General features: G+C 35.5%; 1 protein-coding gene, 1 long non-coding RNA gene and 1 other non-coding gene across 7 annotated transcripts; 2 read left to right on the top strand and 1 right to left on the bottom strand.

Moving 5' to 3' along the window:
- Positions 1-7,327: 7,327 nt before the first annotated feature.
- On the top strand, positions 7,328-12,435 carry LOC114278359 (uncharacterized). Of its 3 annotated transcripts, XR_014333724.1 has the most exons (7): positions 7,328-7,800; positions 8,852-8,941; positions 9,025-9,092; positions 9,228-9,290; positions 9,562-9,660; positions 10,325-10,483; positions 11,736-12,435. It is a non-coding gene; the product is annotated as an uncharacterized LOC114278359 (long non-coding RNA). The 3 variants fall into 3 exon arrangements; XR_014333723.1 differs by having other exon boundaries at positions 8,852-9,092; XR_014333725.1 differs by having other exon boundaries at positions 8,852-9,092; positions 11,675-12,435.
- LOC114316159 (small nucleolar RNA snoR104) lies at positions 11,203-11,333 on the top strand. Its single transcript, XR_003648090.1, has one exon. It is a non-coding gene; the product is annotated as a small nucleolar RNA snoR104 (small nucleolar RNA).
- A 242-nt stretch (positions 12,436-12,677) lies between the features above and the next one.
- Positions 12,678-16,807, bottom strand: LOC145793128 (uncharacterized). Of its 3 annotated transcripts, XR_014333721.1 has the most exons (4): positions 15,571-16,797; positions 14,671-14,808; positions 13,494-13,747; positions 12,678-13,283 (listed from the first exon to the last, which is right to left on the bottom strand). XR_014333721.1 is itself a non-coding variant. In XM_082875749.1 (3 exons), exons 1-3 carry the CDS (start codon positions 14,540-14,542, stop codon positions 13,211-13,213), a joined length of 387 nt encoding a protein of 128 aa, XP_082731875.1. In that variant the 5' UTR covers positions 14,543-14,659; the 3' UTR covers positions 12,678-13,210. The 3 variants fall into 3 exon arrangements, 1 of the variants encoding a protein (XP_082731875.1); XM_082875749.1 differs by lacking the exons at positions 14,671-14,808; positions 15,571-16,797 and adding an exon at positions 14,483-14,659; XR_014333722.1 differs by lacking the exon at positions 14,671-14,808 and having other exon boundaries at positions 12,678-13,747; positions 15,571-16,807.
- Positions 16,808-18,045: the final 1,238 nt, after the last annotated feature.

Here is an 18,045-nt window from a genome sequence, read left to right as displayed (position 1 = left end):
TTAAAAAATGTCTACATCATGATATATATATATATATATATATATTGTGATGAATAAGGAATTTTTTTATTAGAAAAAAGCACCAAGATGATGCTAAAGAACATCATGATATCATATTATTCTGTAGCAAATATATGAACATACCAAGAATACACACAGATAGACTATAGCTCAACTTAAATTAGAAAGAATGAAATATTACAAAACTTCAATACTGAAAATAATGCATAATTACAATTGGGTTAGATGTCGCTGACCAGGTACAAAGAAGATGTAAATAGAGTTAATTATTGGTTTTATGTGGATGTATGTTAAAAGGATCATCTTCAACATGATTACAATGAAAATAACCCTTTTACTTGAGAAAAAATTCTTCAAGCTCACAAGTCATAAGCCCCCTCCCCTCTTCTTTATTTATTTATGTTACAAAGTATTGTTGCAGCACATACAGTGAATAGTTGAAACACTCTCTTAAGTTGTGACCAAATGATGAAACATAGTTTCTGATATATAACATGTTTTCCTACCCCTCACAATCAAGTTGTCACTAGAACCCTACAACTTCATATTTGAATCATCTGCTGTAATTTGTACCTCAATGCAAATAAATGATCCATTTAGATGTACCATACATTTAGTTATGAACTTATATGATTTAATGTCATAACCAATACTATATTAGTCATAATTACTATCATATTGACTCATAACTTAGTTATATTCAATTATTTATTTATACCATATTACCTCATAATCAAGTCATAACTAAATTATTTAAATAATTTAACTCTCAAATAGGCAACCGGTGTAGCTGGTTACAAGGGGAAGCAAAATTGAATCAGCCGTGTTTGGCCCTTTTGTTGGCTCTTCTCCTCCCTCTTCTCTTCTGCCATAGCCGAAGCTTCCGAGGACTATCAGCCTCGTCGGCTATCCGGGCTTCAACCATGTCGACATCTTCTTCACAAGCTCTCACTCTCTGGATGTCTCCACTATGGGTTTGTGAGCAAAGACCTAGTCATCGTCTTTTTCCTTCCCTTCCAGTCGAATCGAATTTTTTCGAGAACTCTTTTCTGTAGTTCAGGTTTGTTGCTAACTCTAAGCTTCATCCAAATGTGCCGTTGGTGCTTTGATTTCAAAACCCTAACCATTGAATATCTGTTATTAATTTTTTTTTTATCAGTCAAAATTAATATCCATAGCTACCCAAGATAGTTGTGCCATTGGGGCTTTGATTTCAAAACCGTAACAAGTTGTGTAGATAGCTGCTTCCATGCCTTACAAGTTGTGTCGGTGTATGGTTTCTATGTTGTTCTTTTTCTTTAATTTAATTTATGTGTAAATTATGTACACCAACTGTTTGCTAATATGTCCTCGAAAATAGAAAATAGAAAATCTGTTGGTGTCTCAACCATGAATAAAGAGGCATTCTAACTACCAGCCACCAAAATTAACAGCTGATCTTCCTTGGAACAAGTTGCATAACACAATGATTTTTATGTTCAAAACAGACAAGTGAAAACAAATTTTGTATTATTCTATGATGTGGTTTATTGAAGAAAGGAGTATTTAATTACATAGCTGGAAGTAATACCATATCTACCATAAAATATTTCACTTCCTCAAGTGGATTTAATCAGAAAAAATGTAAAACATTCATTCTACTGGTAGATTCCAATACCTTGTGTAGTGTAGGGCCTTATTTTGACAAATTAATATGGCAGATAGACCTCCTGCAAAACATAGATAAATTCCCATCAATCAAAGCTCTTTCAAACAGAATTTTATGCCAATTAACAAAATGAAACTGGGACCAAATTAACAAAATTTCAAGAGGCGAATGCATACTAAGACGAGTAGTTCACAGACCAAATTGGTTGAAGATGGTAAGGTTGCTACAGATTCAGTCAGTCAACTCTCGGGTAAGGTTCATTCACTTCTTCGAAAAATTCAAGCCTTTGTCCCCATGCTTGATGTCTACGTATTTATGGATGTGTTCGTAAACGATTTATTCTTTATGCTTTGATTTTAATTTTAATATATTAATTATGTTTTAGAATTTTGATTAATTATAAATTTTAAGATTTAGGAATGCAACAAAAGTATGTTGAATTGGAGTGAAGGAGAATTGGGTGAAAGCATATATATGTCAAGTTTTCATTGGGTAGTTATTTGAATAAAGGAAATGGTTCTTCCTGCTTAACTTGCATTTTTGGAAACGCTGTTAGTTACAAGGAAGTTTTTTTTTTGTTTCTTATTTTCAACGTCAAAGTAACAGCTTGATAACTATTGTTCTTTTTTAATTGCTTTACTTTCATATGATGTAAATTGTTAGTATTTTGTCTCTTTTGTGTTTTTGTTCTTGGTTTTCTTCTCCTATATTGTTTTAGACGGTTAAGATGTGAAATAATTTTCTCTTGTTTTCTTCAGTACATTTGAGGAGTTCATTATGTTCATCGGTGAGACCATATTCACCTTCATCTTTGTGTCATTCTTTATTCTTTTGTGACCCGGAAATTAATTGGGATTGAAATGTTTAGGGATTAGGAATTATATTTAGAAGAATATGAAAATAGCAGTAGCAAGAATTCTTAGGACTAACTCAGGAATGCATCAGAAGTTAAAAATATTGTTTCTTCATTACATTTGTGAGTTTATCTTAATTTTTTGAGCATACACCATCAAGTCGAATAACTGATTGATAGGATCTTAATTTTTTGGGCATTCTACTCATTATACTTGATAGAGCTAATTCTCAGAGCCATTTTCCTATCAAGTATGGCATTGATGGCTTGGATGGGAGTTTGATGGACCCTGATTAGCAACCATTTGCAATTTATTATTGAAAAGAATGACTGATGTGAGATGATATGCTTGATGCCTTGTGTGACTTCATAATAATGAGATGGTTGATTGCTGGCCACTGGCCGAGTTTATGCCATGTTCTTGTGTTAGTATACTTTAGGTAAAAAAATCTTTCCTCCATGTTTCAGTCCCTTTGAGTTTGAGATCTGGTAATTGTAAGGAAATAGAAATGTGTATCTAGCATATAAGGCCTATGCTAAAGTATGTATTTAGTTGCTTAAGTTGTTGTTGTGCTCTTAAAGATTAAGAAGATGGTGCTTAGGAGGGATAAATTTAAGATGTGAAAATTGTGATCTTTGCATTTGCTTTGCTAAATTGGGAACTGTTAATGCATCAGTTATCATTGACCAGATGGGTTTTGTTTATTGGTTTTGGAGGGTCTGGTTTGATTGAACTTTAAATGAGCTTAAACAACAGATTAGGCAGTGTGCCGCTACAGATTACGCGGTGTACTTTTCACCCAAGCTTGTTCCTCAAGTCATGAGATATTAAGAAGTGTAAATTGTTCAATTTCTTTGCTGCAAATTACTCTCTAGTTTATCAAATAAATTGTTCAATTTCTTACAATGAATGTTCGTTTGAGTGTTGTATCTTCCTTTATTCTGCAGTTTGCATTGGGCTAAACTCTGTATGATTATTTGGCTGCAAATCCAAACAATCTGGTATGTAATTATTTGGCTTGCTGTTTCTTTGTCTTCTATGGAGATGTCATTACTTGATTTCTATGCTTCTATATTAGATTGATGCTTGTTATTGCCCAAATTCTATTTAATATTTGGCTCAGCCTATGTATTGTCTTTGTTTTGTTGTTTTGCTACAATTTTGTCTTTTGCTCGCCATATGTTTGATAATAATATGCCCAAACCAATAATAGCATACTTTCATTGGTCACTTACTGTTATTGATTAGGAAAAACAACTTATTAAAATTGTGTGTAACTGCACATGCAATAGCCCTCGTGTCTTTTGTGTGCACTATGTCAACTTATTACAATTGAAGGAATAGTTTCCTATTGTACGTCTTTAGTTTGGGAAATTTTTCCCTTTTGTATTCTTTTAGTAGCTGTTGGTGTATTGCCTTGATTCTTAAGGGCAGAACCATGTATAACAAAGTTCCCACTGGAAATTTGCAAAATCTAAAATGATATACACTCCACATGCTTACAAAATATCTAACTAAAATATCTACCTAACTAACTCTGTTACAAAAAGTTGAACTAACACTTGACTTGTTTGGTTTGCAGGACAACATATCTCTAGTTTGGTCTTGGATTGAATCCTAGATTGCCGAGTCTTGCCTGGTTGCACTAACTGTACAAACATCTCATTCCTATGGGGACATCATGTTGCTTGCAAAAGCCTCCGTGTCCAAACAGGTCACTTTTCGTGCTCCATGTGTTTTGGCTTTTACAGTTTATCTTGATTTTAGGTTAGCAAAAATGATCTTGTACTTCACTTAAACATTCTATGAAGTGCTAGATTTCAGCTCTTAAACTTAATTTGATGGCCTTTTTTGCAATGGACCAAGAATATTTGATGTAGCTGCAATGATGGAATTTACATTGTCTCCTTGAGATCTCATAATGTTTTAGGTGTAGGCCTTGAAGCACACCATTTAACGCTTATAATTCCTCTCTTCCAAAATAAATAAGTTGAATTAATGTTTTTATTAATGACTATTGATTAATCTATATATATTACTGAATGGAGGAAGGATCACAGATTAATTTGAAAAAATAGAGATGAAAAATGCAGCAGAGAAGTCTTGGAAAAATTAATGTGCCAGTAAAAGGTCTTGTATTCCTTTAGTTCTAGCAAGGAGATTTTTTCATCTTGACTGGAGTCTTGAAACAGATCTTTAAAATGTAAATATAGTATTACTTCTATCTATGTTAATTGGTTTCTTTTCTATGGTTTCAGTAAATAATGAATTGTTAATTAATGGAACATGAGAAAATAAAATAACTTGGAAATGAAATTTAAGGTCGTAATTTTGTGGAAGAAGAGTATACAATATGTTAATGTTTGGTGCGTTATGTCTAAGTCATAGCACTTGACATGTAGACCTTGAACCTTTAGTGAAGGTGTGTAGATAAGCCAAATCAAGCAATATATCTGGCTGTCCAAATTCTTAAGCATACTTCTAGCTGCTTAGCCTTGGCTGGTGAGGAGTAGATTGTTTTCAAACTTGGCAAGAGCTAAGCCAATCTTACTCAAGTTCAGCTCAAAGTTTTCAGACAAAAGATTGAGCTCCTAACCTTGGATAAGCTTTACGTTGTCGAAAAGTCAAAAGAATAGGGGCCTTTGGGTAAAATGTGGGAAAGAAAGGATTTTTTTGTCACGGTGCATTAGAATGGATTCTCACTTTGTTTGTTCATCAACTTTAATAAAACTCAAGGAGTAAAATTAGCCTAATGACCTGCCTGATATTTGGTATTGGACAAAAATTCCCACAACCTGTCATGTCTTACTTCAACTCTCTTTCACATAGGAAAAACAACGCCCAAATAGTACACATTAATGTGTGTTTGGGAGGAGAAAGATTGGGTACACACCTAACCTTTGGCATAGTGCACAAAGTGGCTACCCTGAGACTTAAACCCATAACCTCAAGGTTATTAGGCCAAGATTTTACCATTGAACCAATGGTTACCCCTAACTCTCTTTCACATGCATTACTAAAAATATTTTAGTGTACTCTCGTTTGCCAAGTTTGATTTCTTTCAAATTGGGTTGATTCATAGAACTTGAACTTTGTTCATTTAGCTCAACAATCTAAATTTTGCGAGCACTAAACAAAGTGTACTCAAGGCTCTAGCTGCTTGGTTCTTTTAACAGTTGTAACCTTGAGGTATGGTGAATCTTGCCTAGACATGAGCTTTTGGTGTGGTTAATTTCTAACAGCCTTCATTTCTCCGTTGTATGTTTCCACTTTGATGGAAGAGTATTTTTTTTTTTTTGTGTGCCAAATATGCCTTGCTCCTTCCAGGGAGTATATATGTTGTTTGGCAACATTGTGTTTGTTCATAGTGTTTATTGCCTAGCCCTAGAAAACTGTCCAGGAACTTTCCCAGATGCAACTTTAGCTTCTTTGTTTTCTTTAATATTTTTTCATATTTACTTGGAAATTTTTTTGTAAATTTTTCATTTTGTCTACTAACTTCTATACAAGCCTTTTTTCTAATAAATAATAATGCTAAATTATTTAAAGAGTCATGTTAATGACAGCGCGATGGGCTACCAATAAGGGGAAGAAAAGCCAAAAAAACTCTCAATGTGTTTTTTACACATCCCAAAGCATTTTCATGCATGTATTCAGATTTTTCACAAATTTGGATACACTTTTTACACGTCCACTGGTACTGTTAACAGCCCAAAGGCTGTCTTTAGCATTTTTCCTTATTTAAATTATTCAAATGTATTCCATGTCCAAGAGATATGCTGGAAGACTCATAGGAATGATGGAAACAACCAGTAGAATACTGCATGTTTTACAAAACTAAGTTGCATCTCTCTCTCTCTCTCTCTCTCTCTCTCTCTTTGTGGGGGAGTTTGAAGTCTTCTATGTACACCCTAATTTTTTTGTGATTTGTATGCTTTGTAGGAAAACACCCAATTGTGTCTTTACACAAATATGGTGAGGTTCAAGAAAAACCCATATATTACATCAAATTGTATATAGTTCTCTTTAATCTGCATGGCCTATTACGCAATTTGATGAAGTTACACAAAAACCCATTAAAAATTCACAGCAAGAACCTGACACACAACCTTCAAAGTCTTCAAAAAGTTTCAAAACAACAAATCCACAAAAGAACAGAACCACAATAACTGATGCCATTAACAAAACTCAGAGAAAAATGCACAAAACCCAATACCATAAAAACTAAAATTGAATCAAATAATTCAAAGAAAATGCAAAGAACTCGCCAAATGTCCACAATTCAAAGTGGTGGGAAAAGGGAATGAATACCTTGGAAGAAGGCTCAAAGATAGACCCAAAAATTCCAAAAGATGATGAAGCAGAGGACTCCTTGGAACTGAAAAGATCAGAAGTGAATGAGGAAGATGAAGGAGAACCCATTTGCTTATTCGCGTCCATATTTCTCTATCTTCATATCTCTCTCTCTCTCTCTCTAAAACTCTCTTTATATACCCACAAATGAGAGTAATGGAAGAGAGAGAGTCAAATATGTAGAACAACCACCATCAAAGAACACCCAGAAGGAACGAAACAGTCGACAAATTTTGCTAAGAAACAAACAGAAAGTGCAGACGAAAACAAATGAAAAAGAAACGGAGAGAGATATCGCTAATGTGTTTGTGTTTTTGTGTGTGGGAGAGAGACGGAAATCAAAATCGTTTCTTATCAATTAAGTATTGGGTAGTTGATTAAGGAAGAAAGTGAAAAACGTGGGATCTATTTTTTTTTTTTTCCAAATTACTTAAATTTCACGTGGCAGCATATGTAGAGGCTTCAATAGACCAAATTCAAGCCTCACTTCTAAGCCAGGCTTCGTGACACCAAAGTAGATGCCTTGAAAGCTCACAGGGTGGTTAATGCGAATTTGGAAACATCCAGGGACGATGGGTCTCTATGCACGTTCACCATTTGAAGATTCGTTCAACAAGAAAAGAAGACTCTCTCGCGAGCGAACACTAGGGTTTCGAAAACAGTGAGCAATGTTTCTGCCTCCAAGTCGTAATGTACATAGATCGAGCTCTCTATCTGAAAGGTTAAGCTCCTCAGATTTCTGAATCAGAGAGACAAAGACGAAGAGGCTGCAATCTCAAGCAATGTACAGTGTATCGATTGATGGCCAAGACCACGAAGCATCGCGTCCGAGGAAGATTCCACCATCGTCGTCCCTGTTATGGGCCCGAAACCTTCGCCATTACATCGGATCCGGTTCTGGTCTCGGTTCTAAAGCATTAATGGGTCTGTATTTTATCTAATTCCTTGACAATTATGTGTTTTGGTTGATCAATTGCGAAACTCAAAAAACCAATTGGCAGTTATGACATGATTGAATTTGAATAGACTATGTAATTTCACAAATTTGGCTATCTTAACAGTGTTTAAATTTGTGTCTTTTATCTGAATTTAGTTGTCTATACAAAAACAATTTTGCTGTTGTTGTTGTTGTGATTTTGTCAGTATAATCAATGCCGTGGTGGAATTGGAACCAGCTTAAGGTGGTTTCCAACTCAAAATTCAAGGCTCGGATTCCTTGCTGCCAGTCTTTTACACTATGTTTGGATTTTTAGGGGAGAAAAGAAAAGAAATAATTGTGATTTCTCTCCCTCTTGTTTGGTTAAGTTGGAAAGACTCCAAATTGTTTGGATAGACTATATAAAAGAAAAGAAAAGAAAATCGTACAGTTTATATTACCAAAATAACCGTTTATGTTTTTATTTCTTTTGTTGGTAGATGGACAATTAATTAGTAATGTTCTTATTTATTTTCTCTCCCAATCTCTCCAATTTGGAGAGATTCAAAAAGTGAGTTATGAGAGAAATCAATAGTTCCATTTCTCCTCATTTATCTCCTGTTCAGTAATCCAAACAAGTGATTAGGACCCAGAGAATTTGATTTCATTTCTTTTCTCTCCAAATCACTCAATCCAAACTAGGTGTTAATGATTTGGGGAGGTTGAGGCTTAAAATTCTGTTCCGGAGTTTGTGGGTCATCCACGATAGGGGGGTTATTCATGTGGGTATGGATTATACATTTTTAGGATTTATTTTTTTGGTCAAGCTTGATGGTAATGTTAATGTTAATTCATGTGGGTATGGATTAAAGATTGCATGTTGACAACATATTTATGTTAGTTAGTTATCTCAAAATGGGATTTCTGTATCTGTTGTTATTGGCGGCTTGTATATGGCATTTTGTGCATGAATTACATGGCAGATGTAAACATGGCCATGATTACCACGTGCATGTTTCTCTAGTAGTATAACTGTATACATTGTGCTTTGATTTATAGAACTTGAGACAGAGAATATTGCTTAATATTTTCAAAGAGAAGCAGCAAAAGAGTGCTGAAGCTGGCACAATTCCAAGCTTCTATAAGAAGGTAAGCATTGTTATTGTTGCTTAGGTGTTTGAGTTAATATAGGCCAGGTGATTTTGTCACTTTCTTTCTTGCTCTTTTTGCAGACAAAATTTGTCCATTTGTTTTGGTATCTACTTGGATAGAGCTTGAGTGCAAATGCTGAAGGGAGAAGGTTCCTTATTTTCATATAGTTTTGTTCGTTTCGTTAATATGATAATGTTTTTTACCATTTTCATTTTTTTTTTTCATATTTTGTACTTACTTTAGCCTCTTTTTTTTGTTTGTTTTCTGTTTCCCCTTTGTTCAGAAACCAGAAGAAGGCTCCATCAGTCACAGGGTCTAGAGGGTGGCTAAATATCGTTTTCTAAAGGTATCACTTACACTTTTCCTCGTTTGTTGACTGTTGTTAGTCATCATCACTTAATCAATTCATCTTTGGCAGATTGAAACAAGCATATATCTCTGTCTTTTGGTGTGATATTGGAACTCCATATTGCCATTTTTGTTTTTTTTTTTAGATTGAATCTTACAAAGTTTATTGGGTTGTGCAAGATTTCAATATGATTTCATTTGTAGTGACTAATTATTTGGTTTAGTATTAGGATGTGGATTGGCAATAATTCATCATTTCGTACATGCAGAAGCAATCTGATCTTTTACTAAATGCTGATGATCTGGATGCCATGTGGGTTTGCTTCAAAGAAAATTGTGTGATTGATGATGCCACTGGTGCTGAAAAGGTCTGTACACCTTATCGTTTTTATATAATTTTTCTTTCATGTTGCTAAGAATCTAATATATATGTTCAACTTCTTTGCAAAATGTCTACACTAGCAGTGGTAGTTGACTTATTTTCTTCTTTAGATTCTTCTGGATTTCTGACATGTCCTGATAATTTTAAGTACAATACTTTGTTGTGCAAACATTTTACCAATTCTCCGTATAGTACAATACTTTGTTTTCTTTCTCTCTCATGCCAGTTTTTGTATCTTGATTTTTCATTGTTTTTCTCTTTTTTCTGTCCATTTATTTTCTATTCAAACCTGACCGAAAGAAATGTTGTCTTTCTTTCACATTATTGAATTAGCGGACATTCACTGAGTGTGGATTAGACTGCTATAGCCACATCTGGTGCATTTGTTTTCTTAGATTTCTTGCTAACTGCTTGTTTAAGCTTACTAATTTTGAAGTTAATAATTTGGCATGTTTGATCTAATGTACAGATATTTGATGCTGTCGTACAACTCTTCTTCTTCTTTTATTATTATTATTATTATTATTTTTAACAATTCTGATTATATCCCTCGTACAGTTACAGCCTTATAACTACTCTTTTGTTTGTTTGTCTGTTTTTTTTTTTTTCTCTAATGATGCTAAAACACGTCTTGTTTCTCATATTGTTAGATGAATTATGAGGACTTTTGCCACATTGCCTCTGTGTGTACAGAACAAATAGGCCCTAAATGTCAAAGCTTTTTCAGTCCGTCAAACTTCATGAAGTTCGAGAAAGATGAGTCAGGAAGAATTGTCATCCTGCCATTTTACCTTTATGTCATGCATACGGTGGGTCTTGGTTTTCTATGCATAACAATGTCTTGTTTTCTATATGTGTCTGACATGTGTAATTAGATATTCACCTATAAAGTGTATTAAGTAATTTGAGTTAATAAGGCTCGTTGATACCAAGGTGCCTAATTATTGCAAAAAATTATTATAGTAACTTTTTCTTTGATAAGTAACAACAGTAAAATGAGTAACACAAGTATATAGGAAAATAGAAACTTAACCACCACAACCACCAATAACATAAGCTTCATATGCAAAAGAAAGGATTCAGAACAATAGATAAACAAACAGCGACTGATGTGAACTTCAACATAAAGGCAACAGGCAACATAGCATACGGACTTTATCGTTTTACATGTAGTTGGTGACATTAATAACTGTCATTAAGCCACTTTGTTCTAAATTGATTCCCAATGGTGTGTGTTTTGCTCTGAAACCTGATTGATTTTAGGATTTGATTGTGTGTTTATTCGAGGAAGAAAAATTAAAAATGAATAAGAGAGCATGATCCTTCTTGTAACAAAATATCTCTGATAAATTACAACATTAATAATGCAACTCCACAGTTGTTTTATCACTGTGGTTTGATCACGTGATTGTGCTATTACAGTGAATGCGTAAACATGAGACAAGTTTCATCTGTGGATATTTAATTGTGAACTCTGGCTTGTGTTAGTGTTAGTCTCTTTGTGGATCTCTCTCTCTATCTCTCTCTCATGTAATACTACTTTCGTATTTCACAAGCAGAGGTGTTACCTGATGCAATCTTCCTACAGAAAATCTCTGTAATTTCTTGCTTGTGGGTACTTGAGTTAGTTCTGCAAGTCCCAAATTACAAGACACATGAACCAAACTACTAAGTTTGGAAACCTTGTTGAAGGCTTTTAGACTAGGGAGCTAGTTACCCCTGAATTTGTTTTTGTAACCTCAATGCATATGTACAAGTTTTTTTACCAAGGTCGGCTGACTTTTAAACGAATTTCCCCACTTTTAAACATATTTATCAATACAGGTTGTTTATTCGAGTTGTGGTTTGGTTACATGACTTCAAATACCTTACTGTAACTTTTAAAAAAAAAAAATTGGGAAATAAGTTGAAAACTACTTTGAGATTGGGAAATATGATTTAAAATCACATGCACTTGGTAAAAAAAACTCGCATATATAGAACTATGAGCTTTGAAACAGAGATGTACACCAGAAATGGAACAGAGCTAACATAATTTTCTTCCCTGTGGGTTTGAAACAGAGATGTACACCAGAAATGGATTGAAGGAGGGAACTATGAGCTTTGTATTGAGGCCGTAAGAGATTGGGACATGGTGAAACCATCTGACCCTCTTCGGATCACTCTGGCTGATCTATTGGCTTGCAAATAGGGTGGAACTGTTGCCAGCATGCTTGTAGATGTGCGCGGTTTCTGGGCCCATGACAATAGAGAGAATCTTCTCCAAGAAGAGGGAGAACCGGAAGAAGAATGATAGACGCACCGAATTCACCGTCAGGCATGTGTTTGCTGTATCACGAGAGTTTGCAGTGTCATATAGGTTATAATTTTGTGAAATAATGGCACTAGTGGTAGTGTTAGATTGGAATCAGGGGCCACAAAAAATTGAAGGAATACTTTTGAAATCATGTTTTATGTCAATCTAGGAACCCTGTACTGCATGATTTTTTTAACAGGTATATGGAAGGCAGAGCAAAGGTTGTCATGTTGTGGGTCAGATTTCAGCTTTTCAACATATTGATGTTCATGGTTAACTTAGTCCATCTCTGTTTGGCTGTAGGAGTAGACGACCCCCTTTGGTGCAAACCTATAGCAGTGATAAGAACAACTCAACTGCCGTGCCTGTAAGAATAATTTTGTATGAAAAGAAGTAAAGAGTAAGAACAAAAAAATTATCACATTTTCATGTTGAAAGATGAATAAGTCCATTTGTTTAGTTCTACATTCCTCGCACTTATTACATATCCTGACTTAGATATATACTTGGATCTATATTGATTAGAATAATAATTTCATTTTCTTCAACTCTAATCTTCTCATCACCTATTTCTATGTCCAAATAGCAATTAAAATGAAAATATGCCCGACTATTAAGGCTATTCTCTTTCATCTAATTTTGTATGATTGTATAATATTAATCTCCCTAATAATCCGCAATAACATATGATCACTACAAGTTTGAGGTGTATAATATATCATTTTCCATAAGTATTGAGAGAACTCAATTTTTTGGCAGAAAAAATAGCCAGTTAAATAGAACTTAAGGAAATTTAACAGTCACAATATCCATTAGCCAGTATAGACATCACAAACCATATAAGCTGGATAAAAATGCGACTGGATGAAACTGATAACAAGAATCTCCAATTAGGGTGTACTATTATTTGAATAAACACCCAGATGAACAAGGATAATCTTGAATGAGGAAACTACTCGCTTGTCTTCTTCACTTCTATTGTTCTTCCCCTTGATAACATGATGCAACTCCACCCGCTTTGGCTCATTCTTCTTGGTTTGTGCAAATTGCGTGTATTGTTTTCAAGTCAGGCAGACATGCGCTGGATTAAGACCATTAAGACCATTGACTATCTCTCCAAACAGGCAGATGAAGACACAATTCCAATGACAGCTTGCACGATCCTTTGGAGCCATAGATCTTTTTGAAGAACATGACCCCCCAAGTTGCCAACAAAGCCTTTGAAATTTCTCTTCTGAACTTATTCTGACAATTTTTTATATTCAACTACAGTGTCGTATGTCTCAATGTTGAATGGACTTTCTGCAAAACACCTTAAGAAAGGCATACAGTTTTTGTTCATTAGAAAACTGTCATTCTGAGAAACAAAGTAATTATAGATCATTCTCACCTAAATAAAATGCTAATTGTTTTTAAAATTTAAAAACAAAAAATACATGCATACATAAATTAAGAATTTGGAAAAATAAATTTCTTATCTGGGCAACAAACAATCTTTTGTCAATTAAATGCAGATGATGTACCGGAGTTCATGCCAAAACATATTCATCCTTTCATGCAGAAAAGGTCGCAAAGGTTCAATAAAGTTATCCTCGAGAACAAATTGTTTGGAAGGGGCCTCGTGCTTCTCTTCAAGGCCTGAGATAAAGAGTGAGGATGCCACATGCACAATAACAGATGGATCTGGATCCCCAAGTATAGCTTTCAGTTCCCTATGAATCCATGGCTCTATTCTTTTTAGTATCCTATCTTTGACACCATTGTTTCCTGCTGTGTTCTGATGAAAACATAAGGGGGAAGTCAGCTCTCAAAAATAAAACCTTCCAGAAGGAAACAATTTTCTTTTCTTATTTTTTTTTTTTTTTGGGAAATCAAGTGCAACCTAATTCAACAAAGCCAAAGCCTAACAGTAAAACTAGGTTCAAGCATAAGATATTATCCTACACAGTAATACTAGAAACACTAGCAAACATAGTAACTAAGACACAAGAATGGCAAAAATGGCATGTGACACAGTGTTGGGTAGACATACCAACTAGACACAAGAATGGCAAAGAAGTCAAAAATGGCACGTCTCAGATTTTTTACAATGGACAGTGTATGGTTTTGCATACTTAGTGTTATGCGACATTTATGTGTTCATAATATCAATACATAGCACTCATCATGCATCCAAGGGAACAACTTCATAGAGGCTGTCGAAACAAGAACCCATTGTCCAGACAGATTTCTACGCATTCCAGACTCAATAGAGGGAGCATGCTTGACTGCCAGCTGAATTGGTGAACAACAAAGAAAATAAGAGAACCAAGTGGTATGCAATTTACTTCTAAGGAAACAAAATTTTGGCGATAGAAGGTTGTGCAAATCTTTAAAACCCTTACGTCTTGTCAAACACATGGACTTTCACAGCAATATAGATTTATTTCAAGAAATTGGATAACAAATAAACAAACAGAATTATGTCATTGTCCTCTCTCTGAATCTCAGTAGCTTGGGCTAGTGAATATACCCGCTCAAGACAACTCTGAATCGTAACAAAGTTGACATTAAGTTGTGGTTTTGAATCCATTAGCTAAATACATGAATGATAAAAAAAAGTTCAAACAATACTAGCATATTTGCAGATGACAAATCAAAATCTGACTATAGGTTAAAATAAAATAAAAATTGGGGGGAGCAGAACAATATGGAGAGTACCTAGCACGCCACTGAAGAACTCTCTCAGCAACAGAATTAGAAGACTCTGATCCTGACCTTCCAAACCATCTTTGTCTCGGCAAAGTCATCGTTCACCCATTGACACAATCAAATTCTTCCCTTAATCTTCTGAGGACCCTAAGAACATGTTAAATTTCAACTGTAATTCGCAGACTCAAACACAAACCTCTCTCAAAAACCTAAAAATTCATTAGTAAAAAAATTACTATTGAAAACCTTTTATTTTATGTTTTCTGGGTTTACACCACACAAACAGAAATATTTCATTTCTTTCACTCAATTTTCCCACCAACCAAACAAACAAGACAAAAATAACAGAACCTTGCCTCTGCTCCTCAAAAGATATCTATGACTGCTGTATAAAACTTGATTGTGTACCTTTCTATCCTAATTTTGATTCTTATGCTTCAGGTTTTCCGGGTTTACAACAAGAAACTTCAAAATTTCCTTTCTTTCACCCAATTTTCCCACCAACCAAACAAACAAAGAGGACAAAAATATCAAAACTTCACCTCTGCTCCGCAAGAGGTTCTTCATGGCTGGCTGTATCAAGCTTCGTTATTTACCTTTCTATCCCAATTTTGACTCTTATGCTTCATGTGTTTTTTGGTTTATACCAAAATCTTCAAAATTTCCTTTCTTTCACCCAATTTTCCCACTAACCAAACAAACAAGACAAAAATACCAGAACCTCACCTCTGCTCCGCAAGAGGATATCCATGGCTGGTTGTATAAAGCTTCGGTATTTACCATTCTACCCTAATTTTAACTCATATGCTTCATGTTTTCTAGGTTTACACCAAAAACTACAAAATTCCCTTTCATTTTCCCCAATTGTCTCATCAACCAAACAGAAGAAAAGAAATACCAGAATCTCACCTTCGCTCCGCAACAAGAACTCTTCGCCTGCTACGCAAAACTTCGACATTGAGCTTCCTAATATCCTCACTGATTTCTGGTAATTTGTGTTTGAGGAAGGTTCGAGAGGAGAGGTTGATTTGGGAGAACCAAGCATCGAAGACTGCGTTGCAGAGAGGACAGTTTCGCTTCAAATCGCTCCATCTGCGAATGCAATCGGCGCAATAGGCATGGAGGCAGGCTGTGATCACCGCTGCTCTGCGATGGTCGATGTGATTCAAGCATATCGGACACGATTTGCCTCGAATTGCTGGTTCGATTCGCTTCTGTTAGAATATAATAGGTAAAGTGTTTAATAATTATGTTTTCTTCCTTTGGCTCTTTTGGCCCCTTTGTAACACTCTCCCCTCTATAAAAGGAGAGATCCCTTCACATTATATACATAGCATCAATAATACATCTCATTTATTCATTTGCTCTCTCTTCTCTCTTTCTCAATTTATCTTACATGGTATCAGAGCTATAGGTTAAGCTCTTGGTGCTCTTCGCCTTCTGGCGGGCGGCAACTTTGCCTTGACCGCCCGCCGGACCTCAACCAATTTGAGACCTCCATCAACTCGCAAGATCTCTCTCTTACTTTCGCGTACCATCTCCGAGGAGGAACGGTAGTCAAACAAGAGGGTTTTGGAGAAGATGATGACCACAAAAGCAATACTCTGCTTTTTCGTGCTCTTCTCTTCTACCTCCCATGCCCAGCAGACCAACCACCCGTACCTCTACTACTCCTCAGTTGACAAGCCTAACACCACCACCAGTCCCATGGAATGTATTCTCCATAAGTTCAACTCCTGGAGCAAAAAGGCCGAGATCACCTCCCACAATATCTGGAACCATCTGAAAACAGGGCCATCTGTATCGGGAGTAGCGTGGGATAAAGTGAACCTGACCGACATTCATGTAGTTTTTTGCAGCGATCTGTCCCCTATCCGTCACTGCACCCTCCGGCCAAGAGTCTTGGAGCTATTACAAGGTTATGGTACCTTTGGGCAATATCTGCGCCATCAATTGTGACCATCTGGAGATACTTTTCTGATGGATTATCCCTCATGATCACTGGGTTGATGGCGCAGATATTGCCCAAAGGTACCATAACCTTGTAATAGCTCCAAGACTCTTGGCCGGAGGGTGCAGTGACGGATAGGGGACAGATCGCTGCAAAAAGCTACATGAATGTCGGTCAGGTTCACTTTATCCCACGCTGCTCTTAGGGAGTGCGCCATGAGGTGGCTTGAGTGGTTCCCATGGTGTATAACCATGCTCACCAGCTTGGGTGGTTCGCATGGTGTGTAACCATGCTCACCATGATATAGGTATAATGATATATGTATAACCCCCCCTCAAACTCAAATAGGTGTGAAGATAGAAACCTATTTGAGGTTGAAATAAAGTGAGTGATAAAGGGGATCAAGACAGTTTACGGGGTCATGTCGGACCGATGTAGCAGACACTGTGTGGTCGTGTCAGACCGTTGTAGAAGACAGTTTATGGGGTCATGTCGGACCGTTGTAGAAGGACAGTTTACGAGGTCATGTCGGACCGATGTAGCAGGACAGTTTACGAGGTCATGCCGGACCGATGTAGCAGCTGACCGGAATCAATGTCGGGACAGTTTATGGGGTCATGTCGGACCGATGTAGAAGCTTGTGATGGTGCACCAAGGGGGCGACTTAGGGAGTGCGCCATGAGGTGGCTTGAGTGGTTCCCATGGTGTATAACCATGCTCACCAGCTTGGGTGGTTCGCATGGTGTGTAACCATGCTCACCATGATATAGGTATAATAGAAATCTTTGAGGACTGGTTGTAGATGTATGCGTATGTAGCAGCGATCTTCGTGAAGACGAAGACGAAGACGAAGACGAAGACTCCATTGATTGACACTATGTTTTGGATTGAGTGATTTGGAAATGAAAAATCAAACGAAACGAAGAGATACGTATTTTTTTTAATTGTTTGGGTAATTTAAGTGGGGACGAAAGAGGGAAACGGGGAGAAGTTTTATTTTTCTTATAATCTTTATTTTTAACCTTTATAAAGGTTGTCCGAGAAAAGAAATTAATAAATTTTTATATTTTTATAAAAATAAAAAAAATAAAATGATTCAGTGTGTTTGGTTTGAATTTTTTGGATTAAATTCTTTTAAAATTAACTTTTTTGGTTTTCGTATTTTTTTGTTTTTAGTAAATGTTTTTTAAATTTTAAACATTTTTTTTTACTTTTTTAGATGTACCTTACTTAGATGTATCTAAAAAATAAAAATTTTGTGTAAAAATATTTTAAAAAATTAATAAATACATAAAAATACAAAAAATGTACTGAATTCTTGTATTTTTTTTTATATTTTTGGTATTTAGTGAATTTTTAAAAGATTTTTTGTACAATTTTTTTACTTTTTAGGTGTATTTATGTTAGGTGTGTCTAAAAAGTAAAAAAATTGC

This window comes from Camellia sinensis, chromosome 6 (assembly GCF_055761805.1).
Source record: "Camellia sinensis isolate YWXY chromosome 6, ASM5576180v1, whole genome shotgun sequence".
Lineage (NCBI taxonomy): Eukaryota > Viridiplantae > Streptophyta > Magnoliopsida > Ericales > Theaceae > Camellia > Camellia sinensis.
Note: the sequence above shows the minus strand (reverse complement) of the source record. Positions and strands in the feature narration are given on the sequence as shown.

Coding starts and splice junctions, on each gene's coding strand:
- LOC145793128 (XM_082875749.1), bottom strand. CDS start 14,542: ATGGATTCAAAACCACAACTTAATGTCAACTTTGTTACGATTCAGAGT. Junction 13,748..14,482: donor TTCAGAGTTGTCTTGAGCGG/GTATATTCACTA, acceptor TGTTTTCATCAG/AACACAGCAGGAAACAATGG. Junction 13,284..13,493: donor ATGTTTTGGCATGAACTCCG/GTACATCATCTG, acceptor GCCTTTCTTAAG/GTGTTTTGCAGAAAGTCCAT.